General features: G+C 53.3%; 3 protein-coding genes across 3 annotated transcripts; 1 reads left to right on the forward strand and 2 right to left on the reverse strand.

Annotated features, from left to right (window-relative positions):
* Nucleotides 1–541: 541 nt before the first annotated feature.
* On the reverse strand, nt 542–9,865 carry LOC135999436 (SUN domain-containing protein 3-like). Its single transcript, XM_065652991.1, has 10 exons — nt 9,823–9,865; nt 9,523–9,731; nt 8,915–8,999; nt 8,411–8,526; nt 7,415–7,582; nt 6,812–6,904; nt 5,990–6,112; nt 2,598–2,648; nt 1,545–1,919; nt 542–631 (listed from the first exon to the last, which is right to left on the reverse strand). The coding sequence occupies exons 1-10, from the start codon at nt 9,863–9,865 to the stop codon at nt 542–544; spliced, it is 1,353 nt and encodes a 450-aa protein (XP_065509063.1).
* LOC135999437 (olfactory receptor 6E1-like) lies at nt 9,864–17,844 on the forward strand. Its single transcript, XM_065652992.1, has 3 exons — nt 9,864–9,868; nt 10,175–10,284; nt 16,820–17,844. The coding sequence occupies exons 1-3, from the start codon at nt 9,864–9,866 to the stop codon at nt 17,842–17,844; spliced, it is 1,140 nt and encodes a 379-aa protein (XP_065509064.1).
* A 3,714-nt stretch (nt 17,845–21,558) lies between these two features.
* LOC135999514 (olfactory receptor 14A16-like) lies at nt 21,559–22,524 on the reverse strand. The gene has a single exon (XM_065653085.1). It carries the CDS (start codon nt 22,522–22,524, stop codon nt 21,559–21,561), a length of 966 nt encoding a protein of 321 aa, XP_065509157.1.
* Between the last annotated feature and the right edge of the window lie 2,613 nt (nt 22,525–25,137).

Consider the following 25,137-nt stretch of genomic DNA (forward strand, 5'->3'; position numbering starts at 1 on the left):
TTGCTGCTGACTGTGCCCAGCAGGAACATGATTTCTGTCCACACTGCTCAACACTACTGGCAGCTCTTCCCCAGAGGAAGAGCTGCAGGAGCACCTTCTGAAAGAGAAGGAAAATAATCCATAAAGAACAAATGAAGACACTTGTCAGCAGCCTTGGGGTGTGGACCTCGCTCTCTCTCTTTGGCTGAGAAAGCAGGTTTGTTCTCACATGGAATCACAAAATAGTTTGGGTTGAAGGGATCTTCAAAGCTCATTGAGTCCAACCTCCAGCTTGTACCGGCCCTGGACATCCCCTTCCCCCTGTTCACAGCAGAAACCTGTACTACGTACAACGTGAAGATGCACACGCTCAGCAGACGTGTCCACAGGGAGACCAGGGCACCTGCCCCATGGCAAGTGAGGCTGAAGAGCATGCCTGGGAAAAAAAACCACCAACAGAGAAAAGTCAGGCCTGTCTCTTGAGGTCTCCTCTCCAGGAGCTCACGACCAAGCACTTCACAGCGAGCAGCAGTGGCTGAACTTACATGCAATTTTTGTGGCCTTATTGCTCCACTTTGCAGACCCCTGAGTGGCTGAGCCGGGACTTGACTTCCACAATCGTGTCACCAGCTCCAACCTCGTGCCGGGGCTCCTGCGGGAGGACAAAAGGAGATGCCGCTTGCCCACCAGCCCCACGCTGTGTGAGCCGAGGCCCTGGCCAGAGCTCGGCCTCGGGAAGCCTCGCAGGGGACGTCTCAGCTGCGGGGACAGAGGCAGCACAGCTGGGCTGCTGCCAGGGGTCCCCCCTCTCCTTTCCCCATCTCCTCAAGCTGGTCCATCCCACACTTGGCAGGATCTGGCAGGATCTCTCACAGGGTCTCTGGTGCAGAAGAGAAGAACGTGCTCCATCCTGGCCTCCCCACAAGCCCCTGCTGCACCCTGGCTTTCGGCCAGGACAGCGAGCTGGCCGTCCAGCCCAGAGCCCTCCCCACAGACGTGGGGATTCGCAAGCCACGGGGTCTTCTTCATAGAATCACAGAACCATTTTGCTTGGAAGAGACCCTCACGATCATCGAGTCCAACCGCTACCCCACCCCTGTCACTGCCCCATGTCCCTGAGAACCTCATCTCCATCTGTCCAACCCCTCCAGGGATGGTGATTCCACCACTGCCCTGGGCAGCTGGTTCCAATGCCTGACAGCCCTTTGGGGAAGGAATTGTTCCCAAGATCCAACCTCAACCTCCCCTGGTGCAACTTGAGGCCGTTTTCTCTCGTCCTGGCGCTTGTTCCTGGGGAGCAGAGCCAGAACCCCCCTGGCTCCAAGCTCCTTTCAGGCAGTTCAGAGACCAGGTCTCCCCTCAGCTCCTGTTCTCCAGGCTGAACCCCCCAGGTCCCTCAGCCGCTCCCATCCCACTTGTACTCTGGCCCCTTCCCCAGCTCCATTTCTCTCTCCGGAAGCCTCTGCCATCTTCCCACATTGCTCCCCGCCCCACGGGCCGTGTCCGGCCACGTCCCAGCTCCCACCCCAACCCGCCGCCCCGGGCAGGAGCAGCCAACTTCTTACCCGCTCGTCTGGCAGCAGCTCGGTCCTGCTGCCTCCCCTGCCGGCTCTTGGTCGGCCTTGATCCCCGAGGAGCCTCTGGAGGCCCCTTGGCGTCTTTTCTGGGATGCCTTTCTCCTCGCCATGGCTGGCAAAGGTGGGCTCCCCAGTCGGCGCAGCCCTTGGCCCGTCCAGGCACCAACCGCTCCAGCAGCCCCAGAGCACCCACAGCACCAGCTGCCTGCCCAGGGCAACAGCCACACGGCAGCTGGGGGCTCCTTCCCCAGGCGGGAAGGCCACGCTGGCCAACTCTGACCTCACAGCGGCGGCTCTGACGTCACACTGGGGCTCCCCAGGGCTGAGCAGGGCGGGGACACGCTGGGGCGACACGGCTGCCGCCTGCCCGGGCACAAACGCACCCTCGGCAGAGGAGCCGGATGGAAAACGGGGACGTTCCCGGGGGGAGGAACGCGGTTTCCAACAGCCTGCAGGGAAGGAGACGGGACGAGCGCAGGTTCTGAGCTGCAGACAGGCAAACTTGGGCCTCGTCCTGTGGCTTCGAGTGGGGGAGCTGGCGGAGGCATCGACCCCCAGCCAAACCAGCAGCAGTTTGGTGCAGGCTCCAGAAGAGGGAAAGGCCGGAGCTGCAGCCGGGCCCAGAACTCCCACGGGGAAACCCCCGAGGGTGCAGAACAACACACTGAACTGCTACGAGAAGTGGCTGCACGGAGCCTCGTGCAGACCTTTCCCACCGGCTGCCACTGGGCTACAAAACAGCCACTTTATTCCATCAATAGGACAGCCTGGGGAGCTGCTGGGAGCTCTCTGCTGAGCAAGCTGCCCATACAGCGATGGTTTTACTGCTCACGGGTCAGTCGATGAGCCCAATTTAAGTTTTGCATCAATCCCTTAGCTTAATTAAATGCATCCTAGATAGAACGAATCACCCAGAATGATAAGGTTGTGTGATTTTTAATATCCTCTTGGCTTCGTGGTACTCAGTGAGCTGAATTTGCTGAAATGTGAAGCTGTAAAATTCCGCTCGTATTCACCAGAACGGCTCCAGACTGCACTGACCACCTGTGGGATCAGGTCTGGTTCGCACTTTGCTGGGAAGAACGGAATCGACTGGGGAGAAAATAACGACTTCAGGGCTAAAAGGGAGACATGACAGGGCCTGTTCCGCACTTCTCTGGGAAGAAAAGGATTTATTCAGACTGAACAGAACCTTCGAGGTGATGGACCAGAAACAACATTGGCAGTTTAACAAAACAAAGGCCGATACGAGATCAGTGAAAGATCCCACAAGCAGCAAGAAGAGCCCAGGCTTAAATATCGCTATTGGACAGACTCATGGTGTGAATGGGCTGGGAAGATCTAAGAATCGCCGGTTTGTGTGCTTTAGCAACAGCCAGAACAAGCAGAGCTGTCGGGAGGGCCGCTCCAGAAACGGGAAACTCCCAGGGAAGCTCCGCAGGGCAGAGGAAGCGTCTGAGAGTTGGACGCAAGGATGGAAAGAAAGACGAATCCAGAGATAGGGCTGGTTATAGGGAAGCCAGAGCTCTCATCTAGTTGAGACTCGCGTGGAAGGACGAGCTGTCACGGCTTCAGGAGCAGCTCCGGAAATGAAGAGAAGCTGCAGCAGCACCAGGCCTTTGTGTCCCTCTGGCCGCCGTTTGGAGCCCTGAGGTGATTCTGGTGCCCCTGGGGCAAAATGGGGCAGTTTCTGGCAGTTGTGGGGTGATGTGTGACAACATGTGACCGGGGAGGGGACGTGGAGCTCAGCATCTGGGGCTGCCCCTCCCCCCGTCCCCTTTTATAATGTTGATTGATTGAAATGAAAGCGACTTCAGGAAAAATAAAAAGCCCCAATTTGGGGGCAAGAGGGGAGGGAACCCGCCGCTGTGGGGCCAGGACCAACCTGGGGGTCACTGGCCCCAACTGAAGGGTGCAGGGGTCCAGGTGTGATCACCCCAGCCCCCAGTTTTCAGGTGAAACCAGATGTTTCCAGAGTTCCTTTCCACACACAACTTTATTGCCATGACCCAACACCCTTCCCAGGCACCTGGGTCCCCTGATATGTGGGACCCGGACTCCTGGGTCCCTCCAATATGTGGGTCCTGCACTCCTGAGTCCCCCCAGATGTGGGTCCGGGACTTCTGGGTCCCTCCAATGTGTTGGTCCGGGCAGGGAGGGGATTGTCCCGCTCTGCTCTGCGCTGGGGCGGCCTCACCTGGAGCATTCACTGTGTGCAGGGCTGGGGACACAGGAGAAAAGGAGGTAAAGCTGCTGGAGAGTGTCCAGAAGAGGCTACGAAGTTGGGGAAGGGTTTGGAGGGGAAGCTGTATCAGGAGCAGCTGAAGTCCCTGGGTTTGTTCAGCCTGGAGAAGAGGAGACTGAGGGCAGAGCTCATGGGGCTGCAGCTCCAGCAGGGGAGCAGGAGGGGCAGGGCTGAGCTCTTCTCTCTGTGACAGTGACAGAACCCAGGGAATGTCAGGAAGACGTGCCAGGAAGGGTCAGCTGGACACGAGGAAAAGGTTCTTCACCCAGAGGTGCTGGACACTGAACAGGCTCCCCAGGGAGGGGTCACGGCCCAACCTCACAGTGTTCAGGAAGAGACTGGACATCGTCCTCAGACACACGGGGTGACCTGTGGGGTGTCCTGTGCAGGGACAGGAGTTGGGCTCCATGATCCTGTGGGTCCTTCCAAATCAGGACATTCTATGATTTTATGATTCTGATCTTGGTCTTCACCACCATTGGTCGGTACGGCTGTCAGTCTCCTCCCCTGAGCTGATCCTGCAGCTGATTGGCTGCCTGGGCCATGAGTCTGCCTGGTTTGGGGCCCACCCTCCCCTGAGGTGATGCTCTCTCTGATTGGCTGCCTGTAGGGTCGGTCCCCCCAATAGTGCCCGCCCTTCCCCCCCCACCCCCCCCCCACCCCGAGGCACTGTTTCCTCTGATTGGCTGTCTGGGATTTTCCCCCTGGCTCCTCCCATCAAATGATTGGTCAGACTGCTTGTCAATCATCCATGAGCACCACGCTGCCCGAAGGAGAACAGCAACACTGGCAGTGACTCCAGCTGGGAAGAGATGATTTGAGGGCAGGTTGGCAGCAGACCCTGAGGCTGTGCCAGGGGTGGCCACATCTGTGTCATTCCAGCGGGATTTTGGAAAGTCCTTTCCCAGCTGTGAGCGCCAGGCCAAGGGCACGGGGTAGAAACAGCCCCAACCTGCGAGGGCCCCAGCCCCCCACTGGCCTCTGTCCCCAAATTAATAAAACTTCTAAACAGACTCTCCCTATACCTGAATTATCTTCATTTTTAGAAACAAACAAACGAACAAACAAACAAACAAATGTGTCCTTCTGGATGAGGATGGAGCAGGTTCAGGATCAGTACCGGGGTGCTGCAGGAGCAGGTGTCTCCAGCACGGACAGGCTGGACGGACCTGTCGACCTCAGCACCCCTGGCCCCACCATGGCCCAGTTCAGCAGCCCTGGGCCCGAGGGCTCAGCCCAGGGACAGCCCCACAACCAGGGTCAGAGCGGTTCCTGCTGCTGCCCCGAGGGTCACCAGCGCCAGTCAGCCCTGGGCCAGAGTGCAGGTGTCTGAGCTGGGCTGAGGCGGAAGGGGCTGGAAAACAGCTCATCGGGAGGAGGCGATGGGAGAAGGTGCCGTTTGTGTGGCACCGGGGATGAACTGACACCCTCAGTTTGGTATCTGGATCCGTGCTGGGCTTGCACATGGACTAAGCCCCAGCTCAGAGCACAAAGTGCTGTTCCCAGCCCTGGGTGCCAAGCGCTGATCCTGCTCTCTCCTCCCTGGTGTGACCCAAGCGCGCGACTGCCCTGCCTGCTCCTGCCTTGGGGTTGGGAAACTCGGGGTCAAAAGGAAAGACAGACTCATGTGGTTATGGGGTATCTTAAGTGTCCTGGGATTGCTTTGCTAATCACTCTGTAACGTCTGCTGAGCTATTAATTCGATTATAGGCACAGAGAGGCAAATGAGCCATGAACCAACTTTCCAGTTAAGGTTTCCTTCTTACAAAAACACACACTTCCATTTTCTCATGGGCAACAGACTGAAAGATGGACGCTGAAGCAGCATCTGCCTCTTGTGTAAACAGGTAACAACAGATGGTTCCATTCATCCTCAGTTGGTTCCTGCACAGGAAACCTCTCCCTTAATTTAATCTTTGGTGTACAGGCAGGCCTTTCTGATGTTCCTGCGTAGGCAGCAAGTCTGTGGCTGTCAGGCTTTCTGCAGATTTGTGACTGAGTTTTCCTGTTTCTTTTAATAAGGACAATCTTTCTGTGGACTCCTGAAGTCTCCCATAAGCTGGTGGTTCGAGAGAAGGACGGGGAGCTGCAGTTAGCTCAGGGAGGAGCAGTCAGCATCACAGGCAAAGCAGACTGGAACTCGAATTGGTAAAAATTAATGGAATTTATTGACGGAAGAAACTGGCACCTCTCCCCTGTCTTTGGGCGGATCACCGTGCACCCTGAACCGATACAGGCAGGTGTGGTCCGGGTGGCCCCAGTTGCTCAGCACTTGCAGCTGGATGTAATTCACGACCCCAGGGAGCTCGTTCTGAAACGACAAGAAGAAATGAGTCGCCTTTTCCCCTCTGGCACGTGGCCACTGACAGAAGTGCCGCAGCGACGACCTCGTTCAACAGCTTCCTTCCTGCTGCCCCGTGAGGGCTTTGGACCTGTCGTGGTCGAGACATTCTTATCTTGCTCTACGTCATTGGGCCATAAAAACAGTGAAGGAAGAAGCAAATACCAGATGCCTCAGCAAATACACTGGAAAGATCTCGCCTGCTTTGGGACACAGGCTTCCACAGTCAGAAGAACCAGTGGTGGTATCAGGAAAATGCCTCATTGTCTTCTCTAGAAAGCCAAGGAAACAGAATGGCCTCCCTGTCACTGCTCACTGCCAGCACCAACAGAATCCTCAGGAAGCCCAGTATTTCTGGTCTTTAACTGGCAGACCAGCAGTCGTGCATCCTACGGGATGTGGCCTCTTGTGTGCACTTGGGGTCCAGACAGTCAAGCTGATTCCAGCTTCAACTGTGGCGCTTCTAAGTGCTGAAGTTTAAACCCAAAATGAAAGAGAAGAAGAGCGGCAGTCCAGCCATCTGCCACCAGGAAGTTAAAGCACAAGAAAGGCCAGCGTGGCACATGCTCAAGGACAGGGCTGCCTGTAGCCCTTTGGCAGGGAAGCCTCTCCCCATCCAGCCGCATTTCTCCTCCTCTCCTACAGTTCTCCCCCTCTTTGTCCCCATACCTTCAGCTGGAAGGTCTGACTGGGGTTCAGCGGTGCCAGGAAGGTGAACTGTCCCAGGAACGTTCCCTGCTCCTCGTGTTCTTCCTTAAAGCCCTACAGAAAGACAGGGGTGGAGAAAACAAGAGCGTCTGGTATCACTATGGGGAGACTGAACTTCAGTTGGTAAAGTACGGGGTTATTTCAACTATGTAGTCCAAGGACAATGAGCACAAGACGAGAAGCTGCAGGTGGGCAGCACGCCACACTTGCCTACTCAACGAGTCCAGGCTGCCAGGCAGAAAAGGAGCAGATGCTCCCAGTGAGAGCGAGGAAACCTGAGGATCACAAATGCCACTGGGGTTGGAAGCCAAGAAGGTCTAGGACCATGCACTGTCCGGCTCCTTTTTCCTGTGGCTCCTCGAGTAGCATCTTGCCCCAGAAGCTTCCTTTTGAGTGGACCATTGAATAGAAGAGGAATACAATGGGAAGGGAGCGACTCTGAGGAGCCTGTTTCTTCTGAGAGCCAGGAGGAAGCTTCAGGCCACTGGACTCTTTGACCCATCTTCACCCCCTGCTTAGAAATGTTGTGCAAGCCCCTGCCCCCCGTCTAGAGAAATCACTCACATAGACAGCAAAGTCCTTGGGAGCTGAGGAGAGACTTTCTCCATGGAACGCTGTCCCCGAGACATGGTCCATGGTGACTGCCCTGGGAATGACTGGCACAGACAGCTTGATGAAGACATGTCCCTGACTTCCTGGGAAGGGCCAGCAGTTTCCAGGATGATTTTCCGGCTGAAAGGAGAAGAAGAAACTACATTGACATGGAGAAGGTTGCCCTGGCTCTCGTTCCTGCCATGAGCATCAGAGGATTAAGAATTCATTTGGCCAATCAGTTCTGCTCTGAAGCGCAGCCAGTGCCTTCAGTCGCACCCTGTGGGTACCGAACAGAGCAGCAGTTGTGAGAATTCACGTATCACAAGACCCTTCTGCAGAAAAGCCCTTCGATGGCTGGGGGCTGGGTGTGCTCCTTATAGAAGCTCAGCGGCCTCTCCTGGTCCAGAGCCCTCACCAAGAACAAGCCAGGGACGGTGTGGCTGAAAGGCCCCTGCCCAGAGCAGGTGGCAGCTCCGGGCCCCCCTGGATGAACCTTTCCTGTCAGGGGAAGCCCTCGCTGCCTCTCATCCACTGCACCCTCCTTCCCCTGGCACCAGCCAGCACTGCCACGCAGGCAGCTCAGGAGCAGGGCCAGGACGGCCTGAGAGCCCAACGTGGGGCCCTCCAGCAGCGCAGGCTCTCAGCACCCGCTGGGGCTCACTAAGAGCACATCCCAGAGCTCTGCGGGCATCTCTGCCCTTCTCCTTCCTTGCAGTGCTGACACTTTGCACAGCGACTGGGCAGACACAGACTGCAGGAGCAGCCTGGCCTGGCAGAAGCTCCCGCGGAGAACCTGGGGCACTCTGGGAGAGGAAATAGCAGGGAGACACAGGAGGAGAGCAGGTCCATGCGAGGAGGAGGCAGGAGAAGAAGCTTCGAGGAGCAAAGACGGGGGAAAGGCAACTCTGAGCAGCGTGGGTGGTTCATTCTCCCGACCTTTGTTTTACTGCTTCTTGGTGCTCCTACCTCCAGAATAAGCTCAGGGGACCTCATATAATGCATCACCGGCAGGGAATACAGGAAGATTTTGGTTTTGTCATTCCGGAGCGATGGAGAAGTCCTTGAATGAATGACAGCAGCCCCTGGAAATTAAAACATGAGCATGATCATCAGGCAGTGTCAGGAGGAATATTGCAGTGTTGACTTGAAAAAGGCTTCTCGATAGTCATCCATGTCCTACAGTGGGTTCCCCTCTGTCTTACTGGCACAACCCGTCTGGGACACGTAGCAGGGAGTCATCAAACTGTCATATGGGGCCATGGAAAAAGGCAGGAATGTGAGCTAGGCTTTCTGGGCTTCCCATGGGGTCTGGCCTGTTACAGCCTCTGTCAGTGGGGGCACTTTTAGGGTACGAGGTGACCCTTGACTTCTCGCCCCTTCTCTCCTACCCCTGGGCACGTTCCAATGCGCATCTTGTCAATCTGGAAGGAAGCGCTTTGGAACTGGTTTGTTTGTACAGTGTCACAGCACCTGCTGATTTCAGGGCATAATCAGGCATCGGGACGTGGATTTCTTCCATCTTCTCCAGGGCTTGATTGATGATCTCCTGAACCGCCTGGGAAGGAACACAAAGGAGAGCGACTGTTGGAAGGAAAAGGAACGGGGCAAGCAGCTCCCCTGCAAGGCCAGCCAAGGTGAATGGGGACAGGGCCCATCTCAGATGGAAGGAACACCCAAATTGCCTGGAAGCCTCCCAGGTTTGCTCTGCAGGTTCAGAAAGGGGGGGCTGCTCACTCCAGTGCTCTGAATGCTGGAGCTGTGGGAAGGGGCTTTTCCTGTGGAGAGGCCCCAGGCCAGGCAGCACGGACAGACAAGCCTTCTGGGCATGAGATAGGACTGGCTTAACTCTGGACCTCTGAGACCATTCTTTCTTTCCAGTCCTCCCTTGAGGAGGATCCAAGATCTGGACACAGAGGAAGGAACGACTCAGCTGTCATTCCCGTCAGGGCTCTCTCATCTCCATAAGGAAGTGTGGAGCAACAGGAAAAGGAAGCGTGGCCATGGCAGTGAATGGAGTAGGATACGTGCCGGAGGGAGGATAAAACCCCTGAGTAGATCCTTCTGCCTTGTGCCCTTACCCGTCCGGTAAAGCCTGGGAGCTTTGCCTGCTTCACGCCTTCCTGTAGAGCCCGCTCCGCGACATCTTTTGCACTCCAGCGCAGATGATAAAGTTGTTCCTGCAGGTTATGGAGCTGGTCTGGTAGGGGCAGGGCTTCACTCGGGTCTCCTAACTCTTCTGTGGTGCTCCAGATGGTTAAGGTGCCAAGTTGTGCGACGTGGTAAACACCTGTGGGACACACACCAGAGCTTAGAACTTGGTCTAAGGCTGCGTTATGCCTCGGGCTGCCCACGCCCCTGTCTGTGTCTGTTCCACGTGCCATAGTTGTCTTTCGTCTTGTTGTCTTTGACAGTGGCCATCATGGCGTACGGGCTCCGCAAAAGATGGACGTTCCCTGCCCTGGACTGTGCTCCTTGTCCTGCAGAAGATTCTCACCCCCTGGGGCAGGAGAGCTCAGCCACGGCCTCTCCCTCGGCTGAAGAGAACTGGCTCAGCCCTCCTGGGGAAGGCAAGTCAGCCCTTCCTCACCCCCACACCCGTCCCGCTGGAGCAGGGACTGGCACAGCTCTGTCGGGGACTTTCTGCTCTCAGCTGAGCTCCTCTGGTCACGGCGGGGGAAGCGGAACAGGACAGAATGGAGCCCCGAGTACCTCCTAAGGCACTGTCCACAGGTCGGAGCTCTGCACAGACTCACCGAAAGAGAACAGACCGAGAATCAGCACCAGGGTCACTGTCTTCAGCGCCATCATCATCCTACAGAGCAGCAAGGAGGAAAAGGCTGGTGAAGCTGGCGGTTCCCGTGCAGATCAGCAGCAGACTGGAGAGCAGCAGCAGGGGCTGCAGCCCTTGAGCCTGGCGTTCCTGGCGTGTGCGTTGGCTTGGTCGTGCACCAGCTCGAGTCACTGCTGGGCTTGTCACCAGCTGCACCAGTGGGGGATTTGTCATGGCAGTGATTGTTTCGTTAGGGACAAAGGGCTCAAGATTGACTCCGGACTAAGAGCAGGAGCTGCAACGGGAGCTGTGGCCACACTGCATGTCTGTGGGGCTGGAGAGGGATTCTTTGGAAATGGAAGGGACACAATGAACACCTGTTTCTCCTGCCCACCATCCCATCGGCACTTGTGCTGATCCTGTTCTCCACCCTCCCAAGAGAAGGTTCAGCCTGTGCCCCTACAGTTCAACAGCTGCCAGGCGGGGGTCTGTGTCTCCCCTCCCGCAGCATTTCTTTAGCAGCCGGGTTATCTCTGGCCCTTCTCTTGGCATAACTGCAGACAAATGCAGACTGGGGAAAGAGGGAGGGAGGGCTGAATGTCAATGCGTGCTGGCAAGCAACGGGCAACCAAGGAAGCACCAAAGAAGCACTCTGCTGGCTGGGCCCTGCTGCCCTGAGCCTGATCTGCCAAGTCACAGCACACAGCGCTCTGCAAGGGGGAAATTCCTCCCGCCTGTTCCAGGAGGCTCTCAAAAGGCTCACAGCGTACACTCATCAGGAATGAACAATCCCCTTTTGTTCTCCTAGAGAACTCCTTGCACCCTTCAGAGGATCATGTTCCCCTTTCCTAAGGCAGAGCCCTGGTGAGGAACTGACTGGGTTTCCGAAAGAAACCTCCTCTGTCAGGAACACAAGTCAAATCCACGGCCAACAGAGGAAACGCTGGTGTCCTGCTGGTCCAAGTGGAGAGGAAAACCAAGCAGGCTCAGGGACACAACCCACCCTGCAGAGCACAATACAGCACTGAGCTGAGCTCTCACAATTACTACGGCAGGCTGTATCGGGGCCACCACTTGGGACTCCATCCATGCGATTCAAAATAGACCTGTCCCTCATTCTGCAGAGATCAAAGGCTTTCTGGGCCTTGCCCCTGTGGTCATGAAGAGACTGAAAGGCGGCTGCTGCCTTCCACCAGCTCCAGACCGAGCTCTCAGGCTGCCCTCATGTTCCTCTCCTGTCCACCCTCCACCCACCCCAGCTGACGAGGTGGAAAAAAATCACCTGGGCAAAGGGGAGGAGGATTTTTAAAACATACCTGTTCAGACCTTCGACCTTCTCTGGCTGGCTCTTGGTACCTGCTGAGGTGCAGGTAACAAGCATCTTGCTCGCTCAGAAGTGAGCCAAGAACTCTGCGATCTCTGTTCCGTCAAGATCGAGAGTGACAAAGGCGCAGGGAGACCCCTGGTTTTATACCCTGCTGTGCCCACCTCAGCGCTGATGCTGCTTTGTGACATCAACAGCAGTGGGTGATGTCACAATGGAAGAGGCTGCGCCACGTTTGGAGGCAAAGTCCAGCCTGATAGGAGTGGGTCTTGCAGTCCTCTCTGCAAGGGAAGAAATCCTGCACCATGGGGGAAAGGTACAGGAACATGTTACTTCAGAAAACAGACTCTGTCAACCACTCTTCCTCTTGCTTACCAAAGTTCAGACAGTGTTAGAAAACAACAACTAAAAAGCACCATCACTAAGGCAGTGATGTTCTCTGCTGATTCGCTGCTGCTGACATCTTGAAAACAGCACAAGGTCTCTTGTTCTTCAGTGCAGAGCACGGAGGTTGGAATTGGAGCTGCAAAGAAAAGCATATTCAGCCAGTATATTTGAGTACATCAGGACAAGTTCAGTTCACATAACTACTGCCACAACTACACCCGGCTCTGCCGTCTGCAGAAGGAGATCAGCTCCTAAATGACCCCCAGCCCTGCAGACACAGATCTTCCCCAGGGCAGTGCTCAGGAAATACCAGGACACAGGGACACCTGGTCATTCAGCTGAAGCTGCTGGGGATGACAGAGGTAAATCAGACGAGAGAGAAGACAGAGGAGCCAAGAGAGAAGGAAACACATGGGGAAAAGGCTGGAGAGATGGAGAGATCAAGACAAACAGGGACGAGGAGCCGCGACAAGACAGGGAGGAAGAAAGAAGAGGATCGAGGAACAGGACAGAGGAACGGGAGATGGAGAGAAGAAGAAGAAAGAAGGTTGGGTAGAGAAAGACAGGGACAAGGAGGGGTATGTACAGATGGAGAAAAGGAAGGTCAGAGAGCAGAACAAAGGGACTGAGAAATAAAGCGAAGGTAAGATGGGGATGGAGAGACTGACAAAGGGAGAAAACCCACAGTGAGCTGGAGGAAAAGGAGGGTTGAGGAGCAGGAAAGAGGAAGAGAGGAGAAACAGAAGGCAGAGCCAGCTGGACAGGGGTCCATTGCCAGAGGAAATGGGACAGGTAGCGGGGAAGAATAAAGACAGAAAAGATGGGGACAGACAGCAGGACAAAGGGACAGCGTGAGGGATTAACGGCACGGACTCTCAGTGCGGGTGAACCAAGAGACACCTACATTTATAGTTAGTAGCTGTTGTACACGCATTGAACTTTCTGCTGTAATTGGCTTACGGCAGCTGTGCACGCGCTCAAAGTTATCTTGTGATCGGTCTGCTTGATCTTTCACACGCTCCGGCAGTTTGGCTGACACATCGTAAATATCTTTTCTTGTAGAAAACCATTGTGGTTTGTCATTCTATTTGGGTCAAGGTCGTTGCAGTAAGTCAAGATGAGTGTCTGTAAGACACTCCACAAGAGTGAGAGGATAAAAGGTGCAGGGAAGAGGATCAAGGTGGAGAAAGAAGCAGCAGATAGAGAAGGATGAAGGGAAGGGAAGGGAAGGGAAGGGAAGGGAAGGGAAGGGAAGGGAAGGGAAGGGAAGGGAAGGGAAGGGAAGGGAAGGGAAGGGAAGGGAAGGGAAGGGAAGGGAAGGGAAGGGAAGGGAAGGGAAGGGAAGGGAAGGACAGGGAAGGGAAGGGAAGGGAAGGGAAGGGAAGGGAAGGGAAGTGCTGGGCCGGGGGCTGCTCAGCCTTGGGGCAGCTCCACGGGCGCCACGGCAAAGCTCAGCCTGGCCGCCCGCAGAGCCGCCGCCTCCTCAGCCTGGGCTGCGCCGCCATTGGGCGGGAGGGCTGTCAGTCTCCTCCCCTGAGGTGATCCTGGATCTGATTGGCTGCCTTAGGGGTCGCTCCCCCCACAGTGCCCGCCCCACCCTGAAGTAATGTTTCCTGTGATTGGCCAGCTGGGATCTCTCGTTTCCCCCCCTACCAAGTGATGGGTCAGGCCACTTGTCAATCATCCATGTGCTGCACTCCCACCAGCTGTGATTGGTGCAGCCAGCACAGCCCGCCCCTGAACGCTGCCCGGTTTATTCAACTCTCACCACCTTTCCTGCAAGCCTCAAAGCCTGATTGGCTGGTTACATGTCAATCACATGACTTGCCCCGCCTCCTCAAATGCCATTGGCTGTCCTGGCTCCACTGACTCCCCACTGACTTCCGGTTGGTTGTTGCCAGGCAACAAGCTCCACCTAAAACTGAAACTGTGGGCCCTGGTCAGAGGCCGTGGGTGATAAAAAATGTTGGGACTCTAAACATGAGGATCTGGGCCCCAGGAAGGAGGCTCTGGGCACTCAAAAGGACGGGCAGGTGCTACAGATGGCGCTTTGGGCCCTGAACACGAGGGGACCCTCTTGGTTCCCACCCGAGCTGGGTTTGGTGCCCGTGACCCCACGGAACAGACACCTGTGCTGTCCGCAGTGGCCACGGAACAGACGGAGCCCAAAGCCACGGACTCCATGAGCTCAACGGGGAGCTGTGACATTTATGGGCGTTTCACAGGGCGGCCCATGGGCTGAGGGCAACTGTGTGTGTGTGACAGCAAAGGGTGGGCAGGGGAGCGGTGGTTGGTGAGGACGTGTTGGATCGTGTGGGACCTGAGCCTGACGCCCATGGGGTGGAACAAGGGCTGGAGAAAGGACCGTCGTGTTGAACCCCAGCCGGTAACTGAGCCCCACGCAGCCGCTCGCTCACTCCCCACGGCGGGATAGGGGAGAGGATCGGCAGGGTAAAAGTGAGAAAATTCATGCATTGAGATATAAACACTTTAATAACTGGAATTTTTAAAAAATAGATGAAAATGTAAGAAAAATTAAATTAAAATATGCAATAACAAGAATTATACCTAAAATAATGAAAAAGAAAATATCAAAGAGAAAGGATCATAGAATGTCCAGAATTGGAAGGTGCCCACAGGATCATCCAGTCCAATTCCTGTCCATGCACAGGACAACCCCACAACCCTGGGTTGCCCCAAGGGGCCAAACTGCTGAAGTAGGGTAGGGAGAGGGGTTGGAGGTGATGGGGGTGAGCATGGCAATGAGAGCTCTGGGGATGAGGTGTTCAATTTAGGGATTAGGGATTAGAGCTCGCTGTTCAGGGTTAGGATTTAGGCATCTGGTAATCTGCCTAGGTGCGTGGTTAGTGTTAAGGGTACGGGCTAGCTTTGTGAGGTACATTGGTTTTTTTAGGGTTGTGGTGAGGGCTAAGGTTAAGGCTGGTATTTTAAGGCTAGGGATACAGGTTAGGGGTTAAAGTGAGTAAAAGGATAAGACTAAGAATAAGGGGGTTGGGTTTGGGGTTTTGCTAGTATTTTTAAACTAATTTTTGTGAAAATCTTCATAATCAGTCAGTTAGTTTGTTTTGACAGTACCATGGGCAAGTGTCAGCAAGCTAATTAAACACTGTGTCTCTATGTGAATGTTTTTATGCAGCCATTTCCCAAAATACGTCTCCTGCCAATGGTTTGAGTTGAGAAACACTGTTCAGAGGATCTTCTCAATTTGTATTGGCACATTTTATATCTCTAATTCTTTCCCTCTGTCTCTTTTACTTCCTTGCCTGTTCTTTGAAGAGCTCTCTGAGGAAAAGATTAATTGAATTATGGAATACCATAGATTGGAAAAGACTCCTTTGCAAGGATCTTTGCAAGAGTGTCTTCAACTGGATCAAGTGAGGCTCCCCGTACAACAGTTCTGCTGAGTTCTTATAATTGGCCAGCCTGTTGTCCTGCACATCCTCTCTGGCATGTGCAAGCAAGTTAAGTAATTACTGTTACTCAATTTTATTCAGTTTTGCAGCAGAAACTGCTACAGGGATCTCTGAAACAGTCAGATTCTTCACCCAGGATGTTAATAACTACCTGTATGCACAGGAAACAGGCCCAGGCACAGCAGGATCTGCCCGTCTCCAGCACTGTCTGGAATCCCACCTGGAGAAATCCCACACGAGTCAGGCCAACATTTAATTTGAAGGTGACTAATTTTTGCTTATTTTGGAGGTGGTTGATATTGAAGGAGGTTGACTGAACTCAATCACTTGGTTTCAAGTTGATCCATTGTCTCAGACCAGTTCCTCCTGTTGTCTCTGTGGACAATGAGATGGGAAAGTCCTTGGACCACCCAGGTGACTAATGACTGAAGAGCTCTGCTTGCACACCCACACAACTTTGTTTCACCACCTCAAACCCACCATCTCCTCCTCTCCCTCTTCTCCCCTTGCATTTTGAATTATTCTGGTTTTGGAGCCGTCTGCTCTACTCCTTTCTATGTCTGAAAACAAATGGAAAGATGAAGGGATAAACACCAGTCTTTATTGTATATGTGGGATTTTTTTGTCCTTCTTTCTCCTACATGTGTAGTTTGATTTAAAAAACAAAATAAGTTTAGGAATCGGAGATTTGAGACTTGAATAGTGAGTTTCACCTGCTTCACAACAGGTGCCTGTGAGAATTTGTTTTCCCAAGGCTCCCTGTATAATCAATGGAGACAGGAGAAAACTCTCAAGGCTGGGTCCTCCCAACCTATAGCTGGCACACAAAAGAAAAGTTACAGATCTCTTCCAGTCACTATTCTCCTGGTCTGTGTTTAGATCAGGATATTTGATAGTAATAGCGATGAGCAACTGTTTGGAAGTAACTGCATTTCGGTGCAGATGGATGTCAGATGAGACTGTGTGGAACCATAACTAAAGAAGATGAGTTATATTTGGTCCCTATTCTGCCCTCCCCTCCCCTTTCCTGAAGAAACAGAGAGCACAAAGCTGTGGAAGAAAGCACGGGATTACGAAAGAGATGCTTGATACTGCTTATTCTGAAATCAAAAGATACTCAGGGATTCCTAGTCCAAAAAGGCAAGTACTGAAAAGTAGAAAGAAAAGCTTTCAGCATCCATTTGATTTGATTTGATTTGATTTGATGTAATAGTTTGGCATTTGTGCAATAAATGAGATGACTTAGGCACATAGGTGTGACAGATATTTGGAAAAGACCTGTGTGCATTTGGAATTTGCCAGGAATGGGATAAAATAGCTAACAGACTTTAAAATCCTCTGTTATGAAGGAAGCATTCTTTATGAGTCTTTGAAAAAGGTAGAAAGAAGACAAAATGAAATTTGATGCAGAAATATCAGGGTATGAGAAGTGCTTGAAGTCCTCTATCTGTGTACTATAGGAAGACTGCAAGAAAGGAAAGAAGCAGAGAGTTTTGGGGAGCCTTTCACCCAGACTGTGGAATTATCACACTTGTTTTTTGCCATGTTCCTGTCTCGGCATGACGAACCGAAATTCAACGTGGGACCAGAAAATGGAACTGCAGTTACTGAGTTCATCCTAGAGGGTTTCTCAGGGCTCGATCAAAGACTGCAGCTTGTACTCTCTCTGGTCTTTCTGCTCATATACCTGACAACAGTGATGGGGAACGCCACCATCATTTTCCTCGTGTATGCAGATCGCCGCCTTCAAACCCCCATGTACTTTTTCATTGGCAATCTGGCCTTCCTGGAAATCTGGTTTACATCCTCCACAAGCATCAAGTTGGTTGTGATCCTGGGTTCTGGGAGGAGAACAATCTCACTAAGCAGCTGCTTTGCCCAATCCTCTTCCTATTTTGCCCTGGGCTGTACAGAGTTTGTTCTACTTGTTGTCATGTCCTTTGACCGCTATGTTGCCATCTGCCAGCCTTTGCATTATGCTGCCATGATGAAGCCACAGCTCTGCATCCACCTGGTTGTTGCTACTTGGGTCACAGGCTTCACACTCTTCAGTTACCGCCTGGTCATCCTCTCCCAGCTGACTTTTTGTGGCTCAAATGAGATCCATCACTTTTTCTGTGACAGCTCCCCCTTATTCAAACTGTCCTGCTCTGACACCAGCCTGCTTTGGAAAATAGACTCTGTTTTCATATCATTTGTCATTCTGGGTTCCTTATGTTTAACTCTGGCATTTTACCTGTGCATCCTTTTCTGTATTCTACATCTTCCAACAGCCTCTGGGAGGAAAAAAGCTTTTTCTACATGTTCTTCCCATCTCACCACCTTGGCAATTGGATATGGGAGCTGCATTGCTCTCTACGTGTGTCCTTCAGTAGGTGTTTCCTTGGAGAACAGCAGATTTGTAGCGTTGCTGAACACCATTCTGTACCCCTTCTTAAATCCATTCATCTACAGTCTTAGAAACAAGGCTGTGATACTGCCCTGAATGAAGCCGTTGCCCGTACAAGAGCACAGCTTTTCCCCTAATCATGAGGCATTTCTGGACAGCAATTCCAGTGATCTGCTATCATATGTTAAACAATACCAATGCATATGTACGTAACCTCCAGACAGAGATACCTCAGGAGATTGATAGAATCATAGAACCCTTTCAGTTGGAAGAGACCCTCAGGTTCATCGAATCCAACCATAACCCAATTCTAGCACTAAACCATGTCCCTAAGAACCTTGTCTAATCACCTTTTAAACACCTTCAGGGGTGGTGACTTCCCCACTGCCCTGGGCAGCCTGTTCCAATGCCCAAAAACCCTTTCCAGGAAGAATGTTTTCCTAATATCCACTCTGAACCTCCCCTGATGCAACTTGAGGCCGTTTCCTCTTGTCCTATCTCATTGCATTGTGTTAAGTGATAAAAAGCTCCTCTGCACACACAAAGAAGGCACTAACAATGGCAGGATGAGCAAGCCAGTTAATACCCTGCCCCAGCTGCTCTCAGCCCCATCACTGGGGAGCCACCAGCTCATCAGGAGCCCATCTCCAAAACCAAGAAGAGCACAGAGGCTCATTGGCAAGTGGGAACCCAAATTACAGGCTCTGGGGAATGAACATCTTGTCCCGAGGCTACCCTGGGAGAGCCCTCAGCCTCATTGTCCAGGTGTGAAGCCCATCAAGAGGAGCCACTGAGAGCGGCTCTCTGGATCACCATTTAGACTAACAGGATTGTTGCCTAGGGGTGCAGGACACATGGTGGGATGCAGGGGAAGAGCATCTTTGGATTACACAGGACTTACCATGGGAAGTTTGGAGAAGGACCCCAACCAGTGCAGTCTGTCCTGTCTTCTCATTAAACTTAACTTCTAAATCTTTGCTATGTGAGCAAATCTCTTCTCTGCGTGAACGTGTGAGCGTGGGGGTGTGAGTGTAGCAACTGGAGCAGGACCAGGGGGTCAGACAGCCTGTATGTCATTGGTGCCAGCAACTGAGAGACCAGAGTGACTGGACATAAGTGTGCGCGCATGTGTGTGACTGGGGTTGTCTGTACCAGTATCTGGAATGGGGCTGCGGCCCTGGGGGCTCATGTGTCCTGGTGTCTGCAACTGGCAAGGCCGGTGTCCTGGGGAGGCTACTGAGCAGACTGAGTGTTTGAGCCCCGCTGCTGGAAGAATCCACCCTGAACGGGTATATACATAAAATAGACTGGGCTAGACTAGAAGAGTTCAGTTGGAAGGGACCTACAGCGATCATCTAGTTCAAATACCTGACACATTCAGGGCTGACCAAAAAATAAATCATGTTATCAAGGGCATTGTCCAAAGGCCTCTTACACACTGACAGGCTTGGGGCATTGACCACCTCTCTAGGAAGCCTGTTCCAGTGTTTGACCAGCCTTGATAAAGAGATGTTTCCTAATATCCAGTCTAAACCTCCCCTGGCCAAGCTTTGAACCATTCCCACATGTCCTATCGCTGGACACCAGGGAGAAGATCTCAGCACCTCCCTGTCCATGTCCCCTCCTCAGGAAGCTGTAGAGAGCAACGAGGTCGCCCCTCAGCCTCCTTTTCTCCAAACTAGAGAAGCCCAAAGTCCTCAGCAGCTCCTCAGAGGACAATCCTTCCAACCCTTTCACCAGGTTTGTTGCTCTCCTCTGGACGCATTCAAGGACCTTCACATCCTTGTTGTAATAACATGTGGGGCCCAGAAATGCACACAGCCCTCAAGGTGAGGCCGCACCAACGCTGAATACAGCAGCACAGTCACCTCTTTTGACCACATGGCCATGCTGTGTTTGATGCACCCCAGGATGTGGTTTACCGTCTTGGCTGCTGGGGGACAGTGTTGCCTCCTGTTGACCCTGTGGCCAACCATCACACCAGATCCCTTTCTGCAGGGCTGCTCTCCAGCCACTCTCTCCCAATCTACACTTGCACTCAGTGTTACTCTATGCCAGGTAGAACAATCCAGCACTTGGACTTGTTCAATTTCATGCCGAGTGCTGGGTCCTGCAGTTGGGTCACCATAACCCCATGCAACACCACAGACTCAGGGAAGAGCGGCTGGAAATCTGCCAAATGGAAAAGGATCGGGGGATGTTGATGGACAGTGACTGAACATGAGCCAGTGTATGCCCAGGCGGCCAAGAAGGCCACCAGCATCCGGGCATGCATCAAGAATAGTGTGTCCAGCAGGACCAGGCAAGTGATCATCCCTCTCTTCTTTGCACTGGTGAGGCCACACCTTGAATGCTGTGCTCAGTTTTGGGCCCCTCCCTACAAGAAAGACCTTGAGGTGCTGGACAGAGTTCAGAGAAGGGCAACAAGGCTGGTGAAGGGTCTTGAAAACAAGTCAGATGGGGAGCAGTTGAAGGAGCTGGGGCTGTTTAGCCTGGAGAAAAGAAGGCTGAGGGGAGACCTTATCGCTGTCTACAACTACCTGAAAGGAGGTTGTAGCATGGAGGGTGTTGGTCTGTTCTCCCATGTGGCAAGTGGTGGAAGGAGAAGAAAGAGCCTGAAGTGGCACCTGGGAAGGTTCAGTTTGGATATTAGGAAAAATTTCTTTGTGGAGGAGTTTGTGAGGCATTGGAACAGGCTGCCCAAGTATTGTTTGAGTCACCATCCCTGGACGTTATTAAAAGACATATAGATGAGGTTCTTAGGGACATGGTTTAGTGCCAGAGTTGGGTTAACGGTTGGACTCAATGATCTGGAGGGTTTCTTCCAACCTAAATGATTCTATGATCTCATTGGGATGAGAAACATGGTGGGGCAGCTCACCCAGATAGAGTACTGATATGGATGGATGGATGGATGGATGGATGGATGGATGGATGGATGCATGGATGGATGCATGGATGGATTGGGACAGAGAGGAGGATCAGCCTCCTTATCAGCCCAAGGGCTGGGGCCAGCCATGGCATGATGGAAGCAAGGCCAGTCCCCCTTTGTCCTCTGCTCTTGTTTCCAAGAGATCCTTTACACCCATTGCTGGCAGCCCTCCTGTGCCAGCCCCTCTCACCAGCACAAGACTCCAGGCCCAGGAGCTCTTCATGCTGCTCCTGCTACTGCAGTGACAGAGCAGCCTACCCTGAGCTGGGGAATGCAGAAATAGGTTTCCGTGCGTCATTTATTCCCCTGTTGAAGCACAGAGCACTGGGAGCAGGCTGTGGTGCCTGAAAACCACAGCGAGGCAGTCCAAGGCAGATCACTGAAGGTCCTTCACCATCTCCAGGAACACTGGGCACCCACAGATGAACACTCGAACCAGCACCATGACGTAACATGTTGCCTCATGTCCTCCCCTGAGCCCATGAAAAACCCAAGCACAGCAGCATGGCCTTGTGGGGGAAATGTATTCAGGCTGACCACAGCTTTGGAAGAAAAGCCCAAGCTCCAAATACAGAAACTGAGGAAATCCCCTTTTACAGGACATTTCAAAAAGATGGCCCCAATTTCAGAGATACAGTGATTTCAAAATGGGTCCATCTTTTTGAAACACCCTGTATTACAGAGATGGGACACAGGACATCGTGGTCCCAGAAACAGGTGAACAGGCCTCTGAGTCTGAGAGGCTGGCTTCATGGCTCTGGAGAAGTGCCACGGATGAAGAAATTTCTTGACAAACATGGCTATCACAGATAAAATGCTCAACACAAAGGAGGTTCCTGAGATGAATTGGAAATCACTTCTGAAGAGACATGGGTAACTTATTGCTGCTGACAGAAAAATGATTGAATCAGCTTCTTCAGTGCCACTTTCAGCTCCTGGTTCCTCATGCTGTAGATGAGGGGGTTCACTGCTGGAGGCACCACTGAGTACAGAACAGACACCACCAGGTCCAGGGATGGGGAGGAGATGGAGGGGGGCTTCAGATAGGCAATCATAACAGTGCTGAGGAACAGGGAGACCACGGCCAGGTGAGGGAGGCACGTGGCAAAGGCTTTGTGCCGTCCCTGCTCAGAGGGGATCCTCAGCACGGCCCTTAAGATCTGCACATAGGACACTACAATGAACACAAAACACCCAAATCCTAAACAGACATTAACCACAATAAGCCCAGCTTCCCTGAAGTAGGTGTCTGAGCAGGAGAGTTTGAGGATCTGAGGGATTTCACAGAAGAACTGGTCCAGGGCATTGCCCTTGCAGAGGGGTAGTGAAAATGTATTGGCAATGTGAATCACTGCACAGAGAAACCCAGTGGCCCAGGCGGCTGCTGCCATGTGGACACAAGCTCTGCTGCCCAGGAGGGTCCCGTAGTGCAGGGGTTTGCAGATGGTAACGTAGCGGTCGTAGGACATGACGGTGAGAAGTGAATACTCTGCTCCAACCAAAAAGGCAAATGTTAAGACTTGAGCAGTGCATCCTTGATAGGAGATGGCCCTGGTGTCCCAGAGGGAATTGGCCATGGACTTGGGGACAATGGTGGAGATGCAGCCCAGGTCGAGGAGGGCGAGGTTGAGCAGGAAGAAGTACATGGGGGTGTGGAGGTGCTGGTCACAGGCTATGGTGGTGATGATGAGGCCGTTGCCCAGGAGGGCAGCCAGGTAGATGCCCAGGAAGAGCCAGAAGTGCAAGAGCTGCAGCTCCCGTGTGTCTGTGAACGCCAGGAGGAGGAACTGGGTGATGGAGCTGCTGTTGGACATTTGCTGTCTCTGGGCACAGGGCGCTCTCATAGGAGAAAAAGTCAGTAACAATTTAGTGGAGACTTCTCTGACATAAACCAAAGCCATGTCCCACACACCCTCCCCTGTGACACACAGATACACTTTTCTTTTTCTACAAGACCTTCCTTCAGCACTGTGGCTGCAGCCCTGCTTGGTGCTGGCCGAGTGTGCAACCAAGTGAAAAGGGTCTCTACCCATGGACTCTTAATAAGTCAGCCCAACTCTGCAGAAATTGGCTTGGGCAGGGCTCAGTCCTGAGGTTCAAATTTTTCAGATGAAATCACTGCTGATACAGTCTGTCCTGTCTGCACTCTCAGTGATAAAGAAAATGAATTGTAAAGGCATTCTAAAAGTCACAGGTTTTCTTACAGCTTCACCACCATCTCCCCTGGACAGTGTTCTCGGACATCAGAAATCCTCAGCATTTCTGCTGCACTCAGGGAGAACAGAGTGAGTCCTGCGAGACCAGAGGATGCCTGTGGGTCAGTGCAGAGTGAGGGCAGCTGCTCTGTCCCTCTGTCTTGCTCCAGCTGCCCTGGGCTGGCACCTTTCTGAGATGGTGATCAAACTCCCATGTCACCCTGAAAAGCCACCAGGCACTGCTGAGAGCAGAGGGATCCACCTCAGACCATGACATGTCTCACGCTTTCGTCAGGTCTCAGCACCCCACTTCTATCCCAGGACACACACGGCTCCTTTCACAAACCAAACTGCATTTCTTCCATCATAGCATCTCTGCACTTCTGCATGAGTAATTCAGATAATGCTAACATGCTATAGGACAGGTTTGCATCCTGGAGGGAAGCTCACACCTTGGAAAAAAAACACTCAAGGAGACAGTCAAGAGTCCTAATGATGGCATTTGATTCAGGGAGACTCAGCTCATTCCCCAGCCCCACACACTGCATTGCCCACAGCCCCACAGCTCAGAGGAAAGCTGGGACACGTGTTCCCATGGACACAGCTGCAGGAAAGGACCCACAAGATCAGGCTGTGACTGCAGCTGAAACTCCCATCCCCAGAGAGCCTGACAGCAAGAACCAGATCACAACAGCAGTGACCCAGAGCAGTGGAGCAAGAAGGAAACTGCGGTGAGGGTGGGTGTGAGAGAGGCCAGGGCAGAGGCAGCCGGGCACTCAGACAGCGTCACCCTTCCCCAGCTGTGCAGCCACCTCCCACACACCAGCATTGCCGGGCAGCTGCTCTCAGCCCCTGTGCTCTGCAGAGGGAACTGGAGCTCTGGCTGCACAGGAGCTGCTTCATGCCTTGGAGCCCCCGGCCCTGAGGGCAGAGGCTTTGCTGGGTGGGAGAGGAGGCGAGGGGGCTGCTCACAGGAGGGATCTGCACTGCGGGGATCATACGGAGTTTTCTGTGTTCTCCCTCCCATAACAATTCTGAGTTTAGTTACCTCTCATTTCTGATCATTTCCCTATTGCCTGGAGAATCTCCTCCTGGGAGGTGTTTCCCTGTCCATGTCTCTTCCCTGTCAGTGCTCACAGACCATCCCACCCTCTGTGCCCTCACCCTGGCCCTACAGATCCTGCCTGTTCACAGGGCACTGCCCGGGGGCATCTTCCTGTTTGCAGACTGGGGAAAAGGACAGGTCAGAGTAAGACTGACAGGTACAGCCAATGTGATGCAGGTGCTGTGCACAGGCAGAGCAGCAGCTGAAGGGATGTTCTGAGGCTTCTGGCAGATGTGACGATTAATCGGAGTTGCAGTTCAGGAGTCACAGTGACTTGTTTAAGCATGAGAGCTCATTTTCATTTTATACTTTCCTGCACCCCCCAACCCTTGGGATAGGAAACTGAAAAGGCAGGCTCAGGAAAGCTCCCTATCTGTCTGGTAATCCTTGCATTGATCTTGTGCTTGAGGCATCCACTTGGAAAAATCCTGGGGGTGATCTGGAGCTGTGAGGAGCCCTGACCCACACAGCAGCCTCTCCACAGCACAAGCACCTTTCCTGCCCTGATGGGGGTTTCTCCTTCCCCGCACAGCTTCCCCCCACAGCCCCGTGGGGATCTCCCCGGGCAGGCTGAGTGCTGACCCTGGCAGGCGGCAGAGTCCCTGCCCCGGCACAGCCCTGGGGTGCAGGGACCCTGCTCTGCAGGACAGCCCTGGGCACCCCTGGGTGCTCACCCACCTTCACAGCTGTTCAACACTGCCTGCCAAGAGCCTCCTCCTCACAGATCCCTCAAGCTGTGCCTGTGCTAACTTGAGGAGATGCCTCCAGAAGCTGCACCTGCATTGCCCTGCACCCAGAGACTTACCATGGCAAGGGCTGCAAAGATTTCTCCTCCATGAGCTCTCAGTCATCCTCCCCATCCTGATCACCTTTCATCTATCTCTGTTTTGCTCGTCTCCCTGAGAACCCCAGGCAGAGCCCTCAGCCCTGCTGTGCTTTGCAGAGGAGCTGCTCCTGGGCAGAGCTGTCTCTCTGCAGCGCTGCCGCTTGCCATGAGCTCCCTCTGTCCCAGGAGCCCAGCCCAGCTCAGCAGCACAGGAGCAGCCCATGATGTCCCTTCCTCTGTCCCCTCTGGGCTCCCTCCAGCTGTCCCTGGGGCTCCAGGGGCACATCCTTTGAAACAACCTCAAGTAATCAGTGATGTTGATTCTCTCTCT

This window comes from Caloenas nicobarica, chromosome 28, assembly GCF_036013445.1.
Source record: "Caloenas nicobarica isolate bCalNic1 chromosome 28, bCalNic1.hap1, whole genome shotgun sequence".
Lineage (NCBI taxonomy): Eukaryota > Metazoa > Chordata > Aves > Columbiformes > Columbidae > Caloenas > Caloenas nicobarica.